We start from the raw sequence: 20,872 nt of genomic DNA on the forward strand, positions 1-20,872 counted from the left end.
ATCCTTGGATGGATTTCATCCATATTTGGTGTGAAACGTTGTTGGGAAAGGGCAATCATATTTTATATAAATGAGCCTGGTCCGTCCCCTAGGGACTGAGGGGTGGGGCCCCAAAAAGGTTATTTTTAGCTTTAAAAATTCTACTCCTCCTTCATCCTTGGATGGATTTCATCTATATTTGGTATAAAACATCATTGGGGAAGGACAATCATATTTTATATAAATGAGCCTGGTCCGACCCCTAGGGGCTGAGGGGTGGGGCCCCAAAAGGGCAAATTTTCTTAATTTTAGCTTTAAAATCCTACTCCTCCTTCATCCTTGGATGGATTTCATCCATATTTGGTGTGAAACATCATTGGGGAAAGACAATCATATTTTATATAAATGAGCTTTGTCCGACCCCTTGGGGCTAAGGGGCGGGGCCCCAAAAGGGCAAATTTTCTTATTTTAAGCTTTAAAATCCTACTCCTCCTTCATCCTTGGGTTGATTTCATTCATATTTGGTGTGAAACATCATTGGGGAAGGACAATCATATTTTATATAAATGAGCTTAGTCCGACCCCTTGGGGCTGAGGGCGGGTCCCCAAAATTTTTTCTTAATTTTAGTTTAAAAATCCTACTCCTCCTTCATCCTTGGATGGATTTCATCCATATTTGGTGTGAAACGTTGTTGGGAAAGGGCAATCATATTTTATATAAATGAGCCTGGTGCGACCCCTAGGGGCAGAGGGGCGGGGCTCCAAAAGGGGAAATTTTCTAAATTTTAAGCTTTAAAATCCTACTTCTCCTTCATCCTTGGATGGATTTCATCCATATTTGGTGTGAAACGTTGTTGGGAAAGGGCAATCATATTTTATATAAATGAGCCTGGTCCGTCTCCTAGGGACTGAGGGGTGGGGCCCCAAAAAGGTAATTTTAAGCTTTAAAATCCTACTCCTCCTTCATCCTTGTGTAGATTTCATCCATATTTGGTGTGAAACATCATTAGGGAAAGACAGTCATATTTTATATAAATGAGCCTGGTCCGACCCCTAGGGGCTGAGGGGTGGGGCCCCAAAAGGGCAAATTTGCTTAATGTTAGCTTTAAAATCCTACTCCTCCTTCATCCTTGGATGGATTTCATCCATATTTGGTGTGAAACATCATTGGGGAAGGACAATCATATTTTATATAAATCAGCTTTGTCCGACCCCTTGGGGCTAAGGGGCGGGGCCCCAAAAGGGCAAATTTTCTTATTTTAAGCTTTAAAATCCTACTCCTCCTTCATCCTTGGGTACATTTCATCCATATTTGGTGTGAAACATCATTAGGGAAGGACAGTCATATTTTATATAAATGAGCCTGGTCCGACCCCTAGGGGCTGAGGGGTGGGGCCCCAAAAGGGCAAATTTTCTTAATTTTAGCTTTAAAATCCTACTCCTCCTTCATCCTTGGATGGATTTCATCCATATTTGGTGTGAAACATCATTGGGGAAAGACAATCATATTTTATATAAATGAGCTTTGTCCGACCCCTTGGGGCTAAGGGGCGGGGCCCCAAAAGGGCAAATTTTCTTATTTTAAGCTTTAAAATCCTACTCCTCCTTCATCCTTGGGTTGATTTCATTCATATTTGGTGTGAAACATCATTGGGGAAGGACAATCATATTTTATATAAATGAGCTTAGTCCGACCCCTTGGGGCTGAGGGCGGGTCCCCAAAATTTTTTCTTAATTTTAGTTTAAAAATCCTACTCCTCCTTCATCCTTGGATGGATTTCATCCATATTTGGTGTGAAACGTTGTTGGGAAAGGGCAATCATATTTTACATAAATGAGCCTGGTCCGACCCCTAGGGGCAGAGGGGCGGGGCTCCAAAAGGGGAAATTTTCTTAATTTAAGCTTTAAAATCCTACTCCTCCTTCATCCTTGGATGGATTTCATCCATATTTGGTGTGAAACGTTGTTGGGAAAGGGCAATCATATTTTATATAAATGAGCCTGGTCCGTCCCCTAGGTACTGAGGGGTGGGGCCCCAAAAAGGTTATTTTTAGCTTTAAAAATTCTACTCCTCCTTCACCCTTGGATGGATTTCATCTATATTTGGTATAAAACATCATTGGGGAAGGACAATCATATTTTATATAAATGAGCCTGGTCCGACCCCTACGGGCTGAGGTATGGGGTCCCAAATGGGGAAATTTTCTTAATTTTAGCTTTAAAATCCTACTCCTCCTTCATCCTTTGATGGATTTCATCCATATTTGGTGTGAAACATCATAGGGGTAAGCAATCATATTTTTATAAAATGAGCTTTGTCCGACCCCTTGGGGCTGAAGGTTGGGCCCCAAAAGGGCAAATTTTCTTATTTTAGCTTTAAAAATCCTACTCCGTTCCTTCATCCTTTAAGGGCGGGGCCCCAAAAGGCAAATTTTTGATTTTTCTTAAAATCCTATATTTGGTGTTGAAACATATTTGGGGAAACGTGTTGGGAAAGGGCAATCATATTTTATATAAATGAGCCTGGTGCGACCCCTAGGGGCAGAGGGGCGGGGCTCCAAAAGGGGAAATTTTCTAAATTTTAAGCTTTAAAATCCTACTCCTCCTTCATCCTTGGATGGATTTCATCCATATTTGGTGTGAAACGTTATTGGGAAAGGGCAATCATATTTTATATAAATGAGCCTGGTCCGTCCCCTAGGGACTGAGGGGTGGGGCCCCAAAAAGGTTATTTTTAGCTTTAAAAATTCTACTCCTCCTTCATCCTTGGATGGATTTCATCTATATTTGGTATAAAACATCATTGGGGAAGGACAATCATATTTTATATAAATGAGCCTGGTCCGACCCCTAGGGGCTGAGGGGTGGGGCCCCAAAAGGGCAAATTTTCTTAATTTTAGCTTTAAAATCCTACTCCTCCTTCATCCTTGGATGGATTTCATCCATATTTGGTGTGAAACATCATTGGGGAAGGACAATCATATTTTATATAAATGAGCTTGGTCCGACCCCTAGGGGCTGAGGGGTGGGGCCCCAAAAGGGCAAATTTTCTTATTTTAAGCTTTAAAATCCTACTCCTCCTTCATCCTTGGGTTGATTTCATTCATATTTGGTGTGAAACATCATTGGGGAAGGACAATCATATTTTATATAAATGAGCTTAGTCCGACCCCTTGGGGCTGAGGGGCGGGGCCCCAAAAGGGCAAATTTTCTTAATTTTAGCTTTAAAATCCTACTCCTCCTTCATCCTTGGATGGATTTCATCCATATTTGGTGTGAAACATCATTGGGGAAGGACAATCATATTTTATATAAATGAGCCTGGTCCGACCCCTAGGGGCTGAGGGGTGGGGCCCCAAAAGGGCAAATTTTCTTAATTTAAGCTTTAAAATCCTACTTCTCCTTCATCCTTGGATGGATTTCATCCATATTTGGTGTGAAACGTTGTTGGGAAAGGGCAATCATATTTTATATAAATGAGCCTGGGCCGTCCCCTAGGGACTGAGGGGTGGGGCCCCAAAAAGGTTATTTTTAGCTTTAAAAATTCTACTCCTCCTTCATCCTTGGATGGATTTCATCTATATTTGGTATAAAACATCATTGGGGAAGGACAATCATATTTTATATAAATGAGCCTGGTCCGACCCCTAGGGGCTGAGGGGTGGGGCCCCAAAGGGCAAATTTTCTTAATTTTAGCTTTAAAATCCTACTCCTCCTTCATCCTTGGATGGATTTCATCCATATTTGGTGTGAAACATCATTGGGGAAAGACAATCATATTTTATATAAATGAGCTTTGTCCGACCCCTAGGGGCTGAGGGGCGGGGCCCCAAAAGGGCAAATTTTCTTATTTTAAGCTTTAAAATCCTACTCCTCCTTCATCCTTGGGTTGATTTCATTCATATTTGGTGTGAAACATCATTGGGGAAGGACAATCATATTTTATATAAATGAGCTTGGTCCGACCCCTTGGGGCTGAGGGGCGGGTCCCCAAAAATTTTTCTTAATTTTTAGCTTTAAAAATCCTACTCCTCCTTCATCCTTGGATGGATTTCATCCATATTTGGTGTGAAACGTTGTTGGGAAAGGGCAATCATATTTTACATAAATGAGCCTGGTCCAACCCCTAGGGGCAGAGGGGCGGGGCTCCAAAAGGGGAAATTTTCTTAATTTAAGCTTTAAAATCCTACTTCTCCTTCATCCTTGGATGGATTTCATCCATATTTGGTGTGAAACGTTGTTGGGAAAGGGCAATCATATTTTATATAAATGAGCCTGGTCCGTCCCCTAGGGACTGAGGGGTGGGGCCCCAAAAAGGTAATTTTAAGCTTTAAAATCCTACTCCTCCTTCATCCTTGTGTAGATTTCATCCATATTTGGTGTGAAACATCATTAGGGAAAGACAGTCATATTTTATATAAATGAGCCTGGTCCGACCCCTAGGGGCTGAGGGGTGGGGCCCCAAAAGGGCAAATTTTCTTAATTTTAGCTTTAAAATCCTACTCCTCCTTCATCCTTAGATGGATTTCATCCATATTTGGTGTGAAACATCATTGGGGAAGGACAATCATATTTTATATAAATCAGCTTTGTCCGACCCCTTGGGGCTAAGGGGCGGGGCCCCAAAAGGGCAAATTTTCTTATTTTAAGCTTTAAAATCCTACTCCTCCTTCATCCTTGGTACATTTCATCCATATTTGGTGTGAAACATCATTAGGGAAGGACAATCATATTTTATATAAATGAGCCTGGTCCGACCCCTAGGGGCTGAGGGGTGGGGCCCCAAAAGGGCAAATTTTCTTAATTTTAGCTTTAAAATCCTACTCCTCCTTCATCCTTGGATGGATTTCATCCATATTTGGTGTGAAACATCATTGGGGAAAGACAATCATATTTTATATAAATGAGCCTGGTCCGACCCCTTGGGGCTGAGGGGTGGGGCCCCAAAAGGGCAAATTTTCTTATTTTAAGCTTTAAAATCCTACTCCTCCTTCATCCTTGGATTGATTTCATTCATATTTGGTGTGAAACATCATTGGGGAAGGACAATCATATTTTATATAAATGAGCTTAGTCCGACCCCTTGGGGCTGAGGGCGGGTCCCCAAAAATTTTTCTTAATTTTAGTTTAAAAATCCTACTCCTCCTTCATCCTTGGATGGATTTCATCCATATTTGGTGTGAAACGTTGTTGGGAAAGGGCAATCATATTTTACATAAATGAGCCTGGTCCGACCCCTAGGGGCAGAGGGGTGGGGCTCCAAAAGGGGAAATTTTCTTAATTTAAGCTTTAAAATCCTACTCCTCCTTCATCCTTGGATGGATTTCATCCATATTTGGTGTGAAACGTTGTTGGGAAAGGGCAATCATATTTTATATAAATGAGCCTGGTCCGTCCCCTAGGTACTGAGGGGTGGGGCCCCAAAAAGGTTTTTTTTAGCTTTAAAAATTCTACTCCTCCTTCACCCTTGGATGGATTTCATCTATATTTGGTATAAAACATCATTGGGGAAGGACAATCATATTTTATATAAATGAGCCTGGTCCGACCCCTAGGGGCTGAGGTATGGGGTCCCAAATGGGGAAATTTTCTTAATTTTAGATTTAAAATCCTACTCCTCCTTCATCCTTGGATGGATTTCATCCATATTTGGTGTGAAACATCATTGGGGAAGGACAATCATATTTTATATAAATGAGTCTGGTCCGACCCCTAGGGGCTGAGGGGTGGGGCCCCAAAAGGGCAAATTTTCTTATTTTAAGCTTTAAAATCCTACTCCTCCTTCATCCTTGGGTTGATTTCATTCATATTTGGTGTGAAACATCATTGGGGAAGGACAATCATATTTTATATAAATGAGCCTGGTCCGACCCCTAGGGGCTGAGGGGTGGGGCCCCAAAAGGGCAAATTTTCTTAATTTTAGCTTTAAAATCCTACTCCTCCTTCATCCTTGGATGGATTTCATCCATATTTGGTGTGAAACGTTGTTGGGAAAGGGCAATCATATTTTATATAAATGAGCCTGGTCCGACCCCTAGGGGCAGAGGGGCGGGGCTCCAAAAGGGGAAATTTTCTTAATTTAAGCTTTAAAATCCTACTTCTCCTTCATCCTTGGATGGATTTCATCCATATTTGGTGTGAAACGTTGTTGGGAAAGGGCAATCATATTTTATATAAATGAGCCTGGTCCGTCCCCTAGGGACTGAGGGGTGGGGCCCCAAAAAGGTTATTTTTAGCTTTAAAAATTCTACTCCTCCTTCATCCTTGGATGGATTTCATCTATATTTGGTATAAAACATCATTGGGGAAGGACAATCATATTTTATATAAATGAGCCTGGTCCGACCCCTAGGGGCTGAGGTATGGGGGTCCCAAATGGGGAAATTTTCTTAATTTTAGATTTAAAATCCTACTCCTCCTTCATCCTTGGATGGATTTCATCCATATTTGGTGTGAAACATCATTGGGGAAGGACAATCATATTTTATATAAATGAGCCTGGTCCGACCCCTAGGGGCTGAGGGGTGGGGCCCCAAAAGGGCAAATTTTCTTATTTTAGCTTTAAAATCCTACTCCTCCTTCATCCTTGGATGGATTTCATCCATATTTGGTGTGAAACATCATTGGGGAAGGACAATCATATTTTATATAAATGAGCCTGGTCCGACCCCTAGGGGCTGAGGGGTGGGGCCCCAAAAGGGCAAATTTTCTTATTTTAGCTTTAAAATCCTACTCCTCCTTCATCCTTGGGATGATTTCATCATATTTGGTGTGAAACATCATTGGGGAAGGACAATCATATTTTATATAAATGAGCCTTAGTCCGACCCCTTGGGGCTGAGGGGCGGGGCCCAAAAGGGCAAAAATTTTCTTAATTTTAGCTTTAAAATCCTACTCCTCCTTCATCCTTGGATGGATTTCATCCATATTTGGTGTGAAACGTTCATTGGGAAAGGACAATCATATTTTATATAAATGAGCCTGGTCCGACCCCTAGGGGCTGAGGGGTGGGGCCCAAAAGGGGAAATTTTCTTAATTTTAGCTTTAAAAATCCTACTCCTCCTTCATCCTTGGATGGATTTCATCCATATTTGGTGTGAAACGTCATGTGGGAAAAAAGGGCAATCATATATTTATATAAATGAGCCTGGTCCGTCCCCTAGGGGCTGAGGGGTGGGGCCCAAAAAAATTTTCTTAATTTTAAGCTTTAAAATCCCTACTCCCTCCTTCATCCTTGGATGGATTTCATCCATATTTGGTATGAAACATCATTAGGGAAGGACAATCATATTTTATATAAATGAGCCTGGTCCGACCCCTAGGGGCTGAGGGGTGGGGCCCCAAAAGGGCAAATTTTCTTATTTTAAGATTTAAAATCCTACTCCTCCTTCATCCTTGGATGGATTTCATCCATATTTGGTGTGAAAACATCATTGGGGAACGGACAATCATATTTTATATAAATGAGCCTGGTCCGACCCCTAGGGCTGAGGGGTGGGGCCCCAAAAGGGCAAATTTTCTTAATTTTAGATTTAAAATCCTACTCCTCCTTCATCCTTGGATGGATTTCATCCATATTTGGTGTGAAACATCATTGGGGAAGGACAATCATATTTTATATAAATGAGTCTTGGTCCGACCCCTAGGGGCTGAGGGGTGGGGCCCCAAAAGGGCAAATTTTCTTAATTTTAGCTTTAAAATCCTACTCCTCCTTCATCCTTGGATGGATTTCATCCATATTTGGTGTGAAACATCATTGTTGGGAAAGGACAATCATATTTTTATATAAATGAGCCTGGTTCGACCCCTTGGGGCAAGGGGTGGGGCCCCAAAAGGGGAAATTTTCTTAATTTTAGCTTTAAAATCCTACTCCTCCTTCATCCTTGGATGGATTTCATCCATATTTGGTGTGTAAAACATCATTGGGGAAGGACAATCATATTTTATATAAATGAGCCTGGTCCGACCCCTAGGGGCTACTGAGGGGTGGGGCCCCAAAAGGGCAAATTTTCTTAATTTTAAGCTTTTAAAATCCTACTCCTCCTTCATCCTTGTGTGGATTTCATCCATATTTGGTGTGAAACATCATTTAGGGAAAGGACAATCATATTTTATATAAATGAGCCTGGTCCGACCCCCTAGGGGCTGAGGGGTGGGGCCCCAAAAGGGCAAATTTTCTTAATTTTAGATTTAAAATCCTACTCCTCCTTCATCCTTGGATGGATTTCATCCATATTTGGTGTGAAACATCATTGGGGAAGGACAATCATATTTTATATAAATGAGCCTGGTCCGACCCCTAGGGGCTGAGGGGTGGGGCCCAAAAGGGGCAAATTTTCTTATTTTTAGCTTTAAAAATCCTACTCCTCCTTCATCCTTGGATGGATTTCATCCATATTTGGTGTGAAAAAATCATTGGGAAGGACAATCATATTTTATATAAATGAGCCTGGTCCGACCCCTAGGGGCTGAGGGGTGGGGCCCCAAAAGGGCAAATTTTCTTAATTTTAAGCTTTAAAATCCTACTCCTCCTTCATCCTTGGGATGGATTTCATCCATATTTGGTGTGAAACATCATTGGGGAAGGGACAATCATATATTTTATATAATGAGCTTGGTCCGACCCCTAGGGGCTGAGGGATGGGGCCCCAAAAGGGGAAATTTTCTTAATTTTAGCTTTAAAATCCTACTCCTCCTTCATCCTTGGATGGATTTCATCCATATTTGGTGTGAAACATCATTGGGGAAGGACAATCATATTTTATATAAATGAGCCTAGTCCGACCCTAGGGGCTGAGGGGCGGGCCCAAAGGGGAAATTTTCTTAATTTTAAGCTTTAAAATCCTACTCCTCCTTCATCCTTGGATGGATTTCATCCATATTTGGTGTGAAACATCATTGGGGAAGGACAATCATATTTTATATAAATGAGTCTTGTCCGACCCCTAGGGACTGAGTGGTGGGGCCCCAAAAGGGGCAAATTTTCTTATTTTAGCTTTAAAATCTTACTCCTCCTTCAACCCTTGAGAGGATTTCATCCATATTTGGTGTAAAAACATCATTAGGGTAAGGACAATCATATTTTATATAAGATTTTAATATTCCAAGATGGCATGGTCCCTGATCTTCAATGAAAATTGTCTATAGGGGCAAAGGCAACAATTTTCTTAATTTTTTTAAGATTTTAAAATCCTACTCCTCGCTTTCCACTTGATGATTTCAGGTTTCATATTTGGTGTGAAACTGTCATTAAAGGGGGAAAGACAATATTTTCATAAGTTTTATAGTATTTCAGATGCTGCGAGACGTCCTGTTTTCAGAATTTCAGTCCTGACCCCTAGGGGCTGACAACATGCAAACCATTTTGGTAAAGATTTTGGGCGGGGCCCCAAAAACCGACGGCAAATATTGTCTTAATCGTTTAAGCTGTCCGCCGTGCGCCGTGCATCGTGCGTAAAAATCCTACTCCTCCTTCATCCTTTGGCGGGATTTACATCCATAATTGGTGTGAAACATCATTGGTGGGAAAGGACAATCATATTTTATATAAATGAGCTTTGGTCCGACCCCCTAGGGGGGCTGAGGGGTGGGACCCCAAAAGGGCAAATTTTCTTAATTTTAGCTTTTAAAATCCCTACTCCTCCTTCAATCCTTGGATGGATTATCATCATATTTGGTGTGAAAAAACTATCATTGGGAAAGGACCAATCATATTTTATATAAATGAACCTGGTCCGACCCCTAGGGGCTGAGAGTGCGGGGCCCAAAAGGGCAAATTTTCTTAATTTTAAGCTTTAAAAATCCTACTCCTACCTCCTTCATCCTTGATGGATTTCATCCATATTTGGTGTGAAACATCATTGGGAAGGACAATCATATTTTATATAAATGAGCCTGGTCCGACCCCTAGGGGCTGAGGTGGGGCCCCAAAAAGGTAAATTTTCTTAATTTAGTTTAAAAATCCTACTCCTCCTTCATCCCTTGGATGGATTTCATCCATATTTTTGTGTGAAAACGTTGTTTGGAAAGGACAATCATATTTTATAATAAATGAGCCTGGGCCGACCCCTATGGTACTGAGGGAGGTGGGGGCCCTCCAAAAAGGTTTTTCTTTCTTTCTGAGCTTTAAAATTCTACTCCTCCTTCATCCTTGGATGGATTTCATCTATATTTGGTATTATAAACATCATTGGGGAAGGACAATCAATCATATTTTATATAAATGAGCCTGGTCCGACCCCTACGGGCTGAGGGTATCGGGTCCCAAAAGGGGAAATTTTCTTAAATTTTAGCCTTTAAAATCATTATCTCCTCCTTCATCCTATGATGGATTTCATCCATATTGGTGTCCTGTGAAACATCCAGTTGGGAAGGGACAATAATATTTTATATAATTTAGTCTGGTCCGAGTTCGAAACCCCGCGGGGCTAAGTGGATGGGGCTTCACAAAAGGGCAAATTTTATTGTTAATATTTTATGCTTAAAAATCACTACTCCTCTTCATCCTTGGGTAGATTTTCATTCATATTTTGGTGTGAAACATCATTGGGAGAAGGACAATCACTAATTTTATATAACTGAGATTAGTCCGACACCTTGGGGCTGACGGGTTATGGGGTCCCAAAAAGGCAAATTTTCTTAATTTTAGCTTTAAAAATCCTACTCCTCCTTCATCCTTGGATGGATTTCATCCATATTTGGTGTGAAAAACGTCATTGGGGAAAGGGCAATCATATATTTTATATAAATGAGCTTGTCCGACCCATAGGGGCAGAGGTCAGAGGGGCGGGGCTCCAAAAGGGGAATTTTTCTTAATTTAAGCTTTAAAATCCTACTTCTCCTTCATCCTTGGATGGATTTCACACCATATTTTGGTGTGAAACGTTCATTGGGAAGGGCAATCATCTTTCTTTATAAATGAGTCTGGTCCGACCCCCTAGGTACTGAGGGGTGGGGCCCCAAAAGGGCAAATTTGTTTATTTTTAGCTTTAAAAATTCTACTCCTCCTTCAATCTTGGATGGATTTCATACTATATTTGGTTTATAAAACATCATTGGGGAACGGACAATCTGATATTTATTATAAATGAGCCCAGGGGGGGGGGGGGGGGGAGGCCGACCCCTACGGGCTGAGGTAATTGGGCGTCCCAAATGGGGAAATTTTCTTGAATTTTAGTCTATTAAAATCCTACTCCTCCTTCATCCCTTGGATGGATTTCATCCATATTTTGGTGTGAAAAAATCATTGGGGACGGACAATCATATTATTATATAATTGAGACTTAGTCGGCCCCTAGGGGCTAGAGGGGTTTAAGGGGGTGAACAAAAAAGGGCAAACATTTTCTTAATTTTAGGGTATTCCAAAATGGCCAAAATCCTTCCTCCTTTTAGGTCCTTGGATGGATTTCATCCATATTTTCATGAATGACCATCATTGGGATGGACAATCATATTTTATATTCCGCTGCCTGATCCGCCGTGTGCATCCTTTGGTGGCGTAATGGCATTTTACAAAATCCTACTCCTCCTTAACCCTTGGATGATTTCATCCATATTTGGTGTGAAAAATCATTGGGGAAGGACAATCATATTTTATATAAATGAGCCTGGTCCGACCCCTAGGGGCTGAGGGGTGGGGCCCCAAAAGGGCAAATTTTCTTAATTTTAGCTTTTAAAATCCTATTCTCCTCCTTCATCCTTGGATGGATTTCATCCATATTTTTAAAATACGGTGGATTTCATTCATAAAACATCATTGGGGAAGGACAATCATATTTTTATATAAATGAGCCTGGTCCGACCCCTAGGGGCTGAGGGGTGGGGCCCCAAAAGGGCAAATTTTCTTAATTTTAGCTTTAAAATCCTACTCCTCCTTCATCCTTGGATGGATTTCATCCATATTTGGTGTGAAACATCATTGGGGAAGGACAATCATATTTTATATAAATGAGCCTGGTCCGACCCCTAGGGGCTGAGGGGTGGGGCCCCAAAAGGGCAAATTTTCTTAATTTTAGCTTTAAAATCCTACTCCTCCTTCATCCTTGGGTGGATTTCATCCATATTTGGTGTGAAACATCATTGGGGAAGGACAATCATATTTTATATAAATGAGCCTGGTCCGACCCCTAGGGGCTGAGGGGTGGGGCCCCAAAAGGGCAAATTTTCTTAATTTAGCTTTAAAATCCTACTCCTCCTTCATCCTTGGATGGATTTCATCCATATTTGGTGTGAAAAATCATTTGGGAAGGACAATCATATTTTATATAAATGAGCCTGGTCCGACCCCTAGGGGCTGAGGGGTGGGGGCCCCAAAGGGCAAATTTTTTATTTTAGCTTTATGATTTGCCTCCTCCTTCATCCTTGGATGGATTTCATATATATTGGTGTGAAACATCTGGTTGGGAAGGACAATCAAGATTTTATATAAAATGAGCCTGGTCCGACCCCTAGGGGCTGAGGGGTGGGGCCCCCAAAAGGGCCTTTTTCTTAATTTTAAGCTTTAAAAATCCTACTCCTCCTTCATCCTTGGGTTGATTTCATCCATATTTTGGTGTGAAACATCATTGGGGAAAGGACAATCATATTTTATATAAATGAGCCTGGTCCGACCCCCTAGGGGCTGAGGGGGGGGGGGCCCCAAAAGGGCAAATTTTCTTAATTTTAGCTTTAAAATCCTACTCCTCCTTCATCCTTGGATGGATTTCATCCATATTTGGTGTTGAAACATCATTGGGGAAGGACAATCATATTTTATATAAATGAGCCTGGTCCGACCCCTAGGGGCTGAGGGGGGGGCCCCAAAAAGGGCAAATTTTTTAATTTTTTTTAAAATCCTACTCCTCCTTCATCCTTTGATCCTTGGATTTCATCCATATTTTGGTGTGAAACATCATTGGGGAAGGACAATCATTTTATATTGAGGGAAGGACAATCATATTTTATATAAATTTTAGTATTCCAAGATGGCCACTGGGGCCCACTTCCTGTTTTCAGTCTTCAGTAATCTGATCTCAATGAAAATTGGTCTATAGGGGTTTTAAGGGATGGCCCAACAGGGGAACAAATTTTTTATAAAGATTTTGGTTTCCAAAATGGCCGCTAGCTCCTCCTTCATTCCTTTTTCAGGTTTCAGTCTCTTCTCAAAATTTTAGTCTAGAGGTTTTGGGGATGGCAAACAACATGCAAATATTTTCATAAAGATTTTAGTATTTCAAGATGGCTGCGAGCCCACGTCCTGTTTTCAGGTTTCAGTCTCTGATCTCAACAAAAATTAGTCTGTAGAGGTTTTAAGGGATTTAAAAATCCATGCAAACTTTTGGTAAAGATGGGTATTTCCAAGATGGGTGGGCCAACTTCCTGTTTTTAGGTCATCACCGATTTCATACCTATTGAGCAATGGTATCGTCCCCTCGTCGTGCGAGGCCGTGGGGCCCAAATCGTCGTAATTTAAGACTTTTAAAAAAGCCTACCTCCTTAACCCTTGGGCGGATTTCATCCATATTTGGTGTGAAACATCATTCATTAAGGACATATTATATTTTATATAAATGAGCTTGGTCCGACCCCTAGGGGCTGAGGGGTGGGGCCCCAAAAGGGCAAATTTTCTTATTAGGTTCTGACCCGAAGCTTTTGACCTATATCATCGTGATTCGTCCTCTTCCGCCGTCCGTCCTTAACTTTTTCCTTTAAAACGCTACTCCCCCTTAACCACTACGCGGATTTCATTCATATTTGGTGTGAAACATCATTGGGGAAGGACAGTCATATTTTATATAAATGAGCTTGGCCGTCCCCCTAGGGTCAGAGGGTGGGCCCCAAAAAAGGCAAATTTTCTTTATTTTAGCTTAAAATCCTACTCCTCCTTCATCCTTGGATGGATTCTCATCATAATTTTTGTGTGACACATCATTGGGAAAAGACAATCATAATTTTATATAAATGAGGCCTGGTCCGACCCCTAGGGGCTGAGGTGGGGCCCCCCAAAAAGGCAAATTTTCTTAATTTTATCTTTAAAATCCTACTCCTCCTTCATCCTTGGATGGATTTCATCCCATATATGCTGTGAAACATCATTGGGGAAGGACATTCATATTATATATAAATGAGCCTGGTCCGACACCTATGGGCTGAGGGTGGTTGGGGGGGGGGGGGGGGGGGGGGGGGGGGGTGGGTGCCCCAAAAAGGAAATTTTCTTAATTTAAGCTTTAAGAGATCCTACCTACACCTCCTTCATCCTTGGAATGGATGTTCATCCATAATTGGCTGTGAAACATCATTGGGGAAAGGACGAATCATATTTTAAAATAAATGATCCTGGACCGGAGACACGATCCCGAGCCCGACCGACGAACTCGCCGTCTGGGGCTGAGGGGTGGGTGGGGCTCCAAAAGGGTGCAAATGTTCTTAAATTTTGGCTTAAAAACGCGTACTCCTCCTTCAATCCTTGGATGGATTTCCTTCCATATTTGGGTGTGAAACATCATAGGGGAAAGGCAATCATATTTTATATAAATGAGCATGGTCGACCGACCCCTAGGGGCTGAGGGGTGGGCCCCCCAAAAAAGGGCAAATTTTCTTATTTAGCTTTTTAAAATACTACTCCTCCTTCATTCTTGGAGGGATTTCATCCATATTTTGTGTGTGAAAATCATTAGTAAAGGACAGTCATATTTTATTTTTATAAATGAGCCTGGTCCGACCCCTAGGGGCTGAGGGGTGGGGCCCCAAAAGGGCAAATTTTCTTAATTTTAGCTTTAAAATCCTACTCCTCCTTCATCCTTGGATGGATTTCATCCATATTTGGTGTGAAACATCATTGGGGAAGGACAATCATATTTTTAGGTCATCTGACCGAAGGTCAGGAGACCTATTGTCATCGTGTTTCCCCGTCGTGCGCCGTGGGCCGTGGGTCCGCCAAAAGCCGTGCGTCGTGCGTAAGACTATTTATACAAAAGCCTACTCCTCCTTAATCCTTGGATGGATTTCATCCATATTTGGTTTGAAACATCATTGGGGAAGGACAATCATATTTTATATAAATGAGCCTGGTCCGACCCCTAGGGGCTGAGGGGTGGGGTCCCAAAAGGGCAAATTTTCTTATTTTAAGCTTTAAAATCCTACTCCTCCTTCATCCTAGGGTTGATTTCATCCATATTTGGTGTGAAACTTCATTAGGGAAGGACAATCATATTTTATATAAATGAGCCTGGTCCGACCCCTAGGGTCAGAGGGACTGGGCCCCAAAAGGGCAAATTTTCTTAATTTTAGCTTTAAAATCCTACTCCTCCTTTATCCTTGGATGGATTTCATCCATATTAGGTGTGAAACATTATTAGGGAAGGACAATCATATTTTATATAAATGAGCCTGGTCTGACCCCTAGGGGCGGAGGGGCGGGGCCCCAAAAGGGCAAATTTTCTTAATTTAAGCTTTAAAATCCTACTCTTCCTTCATCCTTGGATGGATTTCATCCATATTTCGTTTGAAACATCATTGGGGAAGGACAATCATATTTTATATAAATGAGCCTGGTCCGACCCCTAGGGGCTGAGGGGTGGGGCCCCAAAAGGGCAAATTTTCTTATTTTAAGCTTTAAAATCCTATTCCTCCTTCATTCTTGGATGAATTTCATCCATATTTGGTGTGAAACATTATTTGGGAAGGACATTCATATTTCATATAAATGAGCCTGGTCCAACCCCTAGGGACTGAGGGATGGGCCGCAAAAGGCCACATTTTCGTAATTTAAGCTTTAAAATCCTACTCCTCCTTCATCATTCTTTTATCACCTATTTCAATCTCCCTGGTTTGTGCTTCTAATAATTTATTCATATCACCCATTCATCTTTAATTTTGGATTTGCATTACTATTGGTAGACATCATATTTATGAAATTTTTTCTTTTTTTTTCTCTCTAATATATCAGCATAATAATTCTCTTGCAACAAATATGAATAATCTGGATACATACATATTTGGCACGAAGGGCACGAAGTGCGTAACACTTCTAAGGTAACGCATACATGAAAATATAAGAAAAAACACAATCTTCAAAATTCAATCGTACACACTGACAGCTTCAGTTTGCGGCCGCCATTTTTTTTTACCCACTGTGAAATAAATCCCCATCAGCTGGGAATGCGATGCTTTGAAGTCCAGGGCCTCGAATATATAGATCACGTGGTTTCAATCAGCATTCTTATGATACCGCACCGAATGTAATCTGTGCGGTGTCCACGTGTGTAAGCGAGCTCGTGCAATTGCTTCTTTATTTGAAATCGGTATAAAGTGAATAGACCAAATTACAATATATGTAAATACAGTCGAACACAAAAAACGAATAATATTGTTACGGAAATAATAAATTTCTTAACTTTCTTATTTATGTGTACTTTCCATTTCTCAACATTGGGGTTTTGGGGATACTAAAGGTTAGACGTGGAGATATATGAATAAAAAATATAATCACTAGAAAAAATATTGACTCAGTTATTTCAAGGACAATATGAACTTTTTATAACGTTGATATAATTAAAGGGTGTACATGAAGCATATGCGGTGTGAACTTTATGGCCATTGCCTTTCTGTACATTACTTATATTCTTTCGTTAGTCAGTCTAGTATAACATCAATATAACCTGCCAATACTATTGGTGTGTATAGGTACGCAGGTGATGTTTATGTGATGAGGTCGAAGTGATGAGGAACATCAGTCTTGGGTAAGGAGATTACTTGTGTATTAATTATAAGATGTGTGACTGTGGTTGTTGAGAGTTGCTTCCTCTTTAAGAACGAGGATGGGAAAAGAAGTGTAGAGAGGAAGCAAGGAGAGAAGGGTTGGGATAACTGGAAGAGTTAAAGGGGGGTGGGTGGGGTAGAGAGAAATATAGAGGAAAAAAAGAGAGTGTTATGTTATGAATGGGTGCTACAGGGAAGATGTACAGCTGATAGGACATGTGGTCATGTAGTAACAGTTAGGTCATGGTCTTGTCGGGTTAATAAATCTTGCGTCCTTTTTTTAAGATTATGTGAACCTGGGTTTCAATTGATTTAAGCTGATTAAATTTTATGGCGTATGCTTTGTATTAATAAGTGTAAATAGACGATTGGTGTTAAAACTACACATAAAAAACTTGTAATCGGGCTATTACATATAGTGTAAAATTGGATATGTAGGATTATGTTGTATGTAAAATATGTATTTGTGGTATACAGCGTATTATGTGTGCCTTTGGAGATATGTACAGTTGAGTTTGTATATGGTAGGTGTTGCATTTTTGAATTAGTCGTGGTGCTATGGGTAGAATAATCTCGTAAGAACTTAATATCGTGGTAATAAAAAATGGAAAGAAAAAGATTGATACATTTTCCAACTAGAATGGAGTAGGGCAACATGATTGTTGGTAATTACTGTGCGTAGGTGAGTTGAGTTTCAGAAAAATGAACGGAGAAGTTGACTGCGCTTCTCCCATAGATTCCGTTTAGTAGAAAGTACTGTAAGAAGGAGAGCTATGTGTTTATATTTTTACTAGGATAAGATGAGAATGGTCAGAAAGTTTGTTGTGAACGCGCATTGTGGACTCGTGTTTTAGAGAATGTCTGTGTTGTGTTAAGTTATAAATCTTTGGTATCATTCTATGGAACTTATTTTTTGTTAGAGAGTGTATCAGTACTAGATAATAACTCTTCTTTCGCTGTTGCGACTGATACTATGACTCGGGTGGTGTGAGAGGCTTGGCCTATTTAACTGTGTCATGTAGCTTGGTTGGGGACATTTCGCATCGTGGCCAACGGGGTACTTTAAGAAATCAGTATTTTAGAATTGAAGACTATATTATAGTCACATAGTGGGAGTAAGGGAGTATTAATCATACTTCATGACTTTCACATGTGCGGATTTTTGTATATTTATTCTTTTCAAATTGGCCGATTTTGAAGAAGGTTGTGGGGTAGTCATGCCCAGTTGGTAGTTGCATCTTAGTCCTTGCATGTTGATGTAACATGTCCTGTATTTGAGGGAATAATATGTTAGTCGGTACTCGCATATGGGTGGTATTTTCGGGGAACTGAAATATAATGATACAAGTGGGAGTTGTTTTTAAACATGGTATTTTGTCATGGGCATTCAGATAGGCCCTTGTCTCGTTGCGGATATTGTTTTTGAACTCCTCCAAAAATGCATTATGTACATGCAGATACTGTGAAAGTCACGCTTAGTTGTCATAGTATTAGGACTCTTCAGAAATGTTTTCTGGTAGAAATTAGTGTTTTGCCTCATTGTCTATTTGTCGTGTAGTGTAGTTGAATAGTGGTCAAACGGGCATGAGAGGACCATGATTTTGCACTGGTAGCATCATTTACTTGTGATGGTCCGTGTGTCGCCTCCGGCTGCCTAGATAGTATTCGCTGATATATATCACTGACTCCGTTTAGTTCTAACTAAATGTTCCGCACATTGATTGAATCCGCTATTATTTAGGAATTTCAATCAGCGACCAGGTGTTTTGACAAATAGAAATACAGATTTCTGTGTTCTGTAATGTAGACAATGCTTACACTAAGATCAACATTGGAACTTTCTTTTTTTTTGTTTTTTTTGTTGTATTTTATGTTTGTTTTTATTTACGGACGTAGAAACGGTTGATTACACATGGTTTGCGCAGCGTCTTGTCGAGTCTAGCGATATATGGTGTTTGAGTTTGTAAACTTCGCTGGTTATTATGTTTGTCACTCTTATTGCACTTTGGGAATAATTTTGGATACGTCAGTGTGGTCAGTCGGTGTGGTGTATAGTCCATCGTTGTTTTCACCAAGCGGTGAGCTAGTAACATGGGCTGGTACAGATGGTCGTGGTTTGGCGCGCCGCATCCACTTTATCCCCTCTCACAAACACCTTACCCACCTCCTTAAATAATTCGAGTGCATACAAAGTTAAATTTATCACAATTCAAATCGTCGAATTACCTAGTCTTGCCGTACATTATAGTAATAATAAGTGCTATTGTCACATTTTCACCTCAATTGTATGACTCCTCAGCGACCTCTTCGCCTCTCTCCCCTACCGCGGAAGATTACTACTTCCTTGATTCGACTCGAGCCCCATACTCTTGCCCCGCACTCTCACCAGACCGACCTCCCCCAGCCTCCCTCTACCTCCGACCATTGAATCTACCTTAAATAGAATACGAGTGCAGACAAGTAAAAAAATTGTTCCCATGTCAAATCTGTTCGAATTACTCTTCTATGAAATTTGTATTGAACGGGTTGGATTACAGAGGTTGTGAAATAGACAATTGCGCTTGCCAAAAGAAGTGGATTGATTTTTCGTATGACTAGTGGAAATGTATAACAGTCACGCTTGTCCATCGTGTCAAGTAAAAGATGTTCTGTGTGTCCCGAATATGATCCTGGATAATTGTGTTTTTTTATCCACTACTTTTTGTTTTTTTATAGTGAAAAATGAGTGACTGCAAGGTCATTTTTTGATTTAACAGGCCCCCCCCCACACATTATAACTTCCATTAAAAACATAGTGTTAAACGTAATTAATAATGTATTTCGATGACGGTGACAATACTTATTTGCGTAGAATCAACTAAGTAAAATTTTAGAATGAATTAGGAGTTGCTGATAGACGCAGTTACTATTTTAAGTTTTTCCAAGGTCCTGCCTTACAGAATATCTGGATTACGCATAATTCAATTTTTTATGAGTGTTTATATCAAAAATTAAATTGAAGGAAAATTATGTAAAATCAGACGATAATTCAAGTTATGCTTCAAATTCCATTCATCGAATAGAACGAAGAATACTTTCGAAGAATCATGGATTGACCCGGGATACGGCTGTTTAGAAAGATCCCCATATGCCCCCCCCCCCCAATACATGAGCCCCCCGGCATTGATGTTGGGACCCTACACTGATATACAAAATGGCGGGACAGGCAGCGCCAATTCTGTTGTGATGTTTGGACAATTGAAGATCTTGTCACGACCCAGATCTTCTAGGGTCGCAATTTTATTTTGGTGACCAATCACGAAAAAAATCTGAGCTAGAGATCAGAACAAACATTTGTAGTGTTGGAGTTCAAAATTACGAATGTAGTCCTGGATAATGAAGGTTATGATTTTATTTCATCACGTTCCTCCTGGATATTCTGGTTACACTTGTATTGTCCGGAAAGGTGGTTGAAGGGGCTATTCTGTCAAATATTATGTTAATGGTGTTTCCTGGTCTGTATTTTTTAGCATATCTGGTATTTTGGGTATGGGATGTGCAAATGTAATTGATGGTTGACTAGTTTAGCAAGCCAGCTCGCGCATCTTGTTTTGTTTATTTTGACAATCGTCTCATTCATTATTAATGTTGGAAGTTACACAACAATATGCCGTATGGTGTTGTATCCTGGTATGTTACAGAGACTGAGGTGGGTTGCATGTGTGTAAACTACAAGACACTCACACAATTTATCATGTATAAATAGAAGGTATAGGTAACTCTTTAAGATCTAAACAATTACATGCGCGTTGAAGGATATCGCTTAGTTGTAAAACATCTTCAAATATACATATTGTAAAATTCATCGCAGACATTGTAATTCGTAATTGTTTCTTTACCAATGGGAGACCCCCGACCCCCAAAACAACGCAAAATCTCAAGGCGCTCCAAATTCAGAACAATAGATACAACGTAAAATCTCTCAGCTATTCTAAATCGTACTAAAATTTTCTCTGGGGGAGTTCATCAGGACCTGCCATACACAAAATCCACTGCGCCTTAAGCGCTCGCAATTCAACATAATGCATCCGTGTGTTAAAACTCATGGTCGTTCGTGCCATTCTATGTTCGTTACAATTTTTTACCGAAGGAAAACCCCCGATCCACACAAACACCA

At 40.6% G+C, this 20,872-nt stretch overlaps 1 protein-coding gene across 1 annotated transcript in view; it reads left to right on the forward strand.

Moving 5' to 3' along the window:
• Window positions 1-19,155, forward strand: part of LOC138334656 (uncharacterized) — a 33,110-nt gene extending 13,955 nt beyond the window's left edge. Inside the window, exon 4 of the mRNA XM_069283294.1 lies at window positions 19,016-19,155. Within this exon, the coding sequence (XP_069139395.1) occupies window positions 19,016-19,155 (140 nt within the window). The remainder of the gene's footprint in view (window positions 1-19,015) is intronic.
• Window positions 19,156-20,872: the final 1,717 nt, after the last annotated feature.

This window comes from Argopecten irradians, chromosome 11 (genome assembly GCF_041381155.1).
Source record: "Argopecten irradians isolate NY chromosome 11, Ai_NY, whole genome shotgun sequence".
NCBI classification, from domain to species: Eukaryota; Metazoa; Mollusca; class Bivalvia; order Pectinida; family Pectinidae; genus Argopecten; species Argopecten irradians.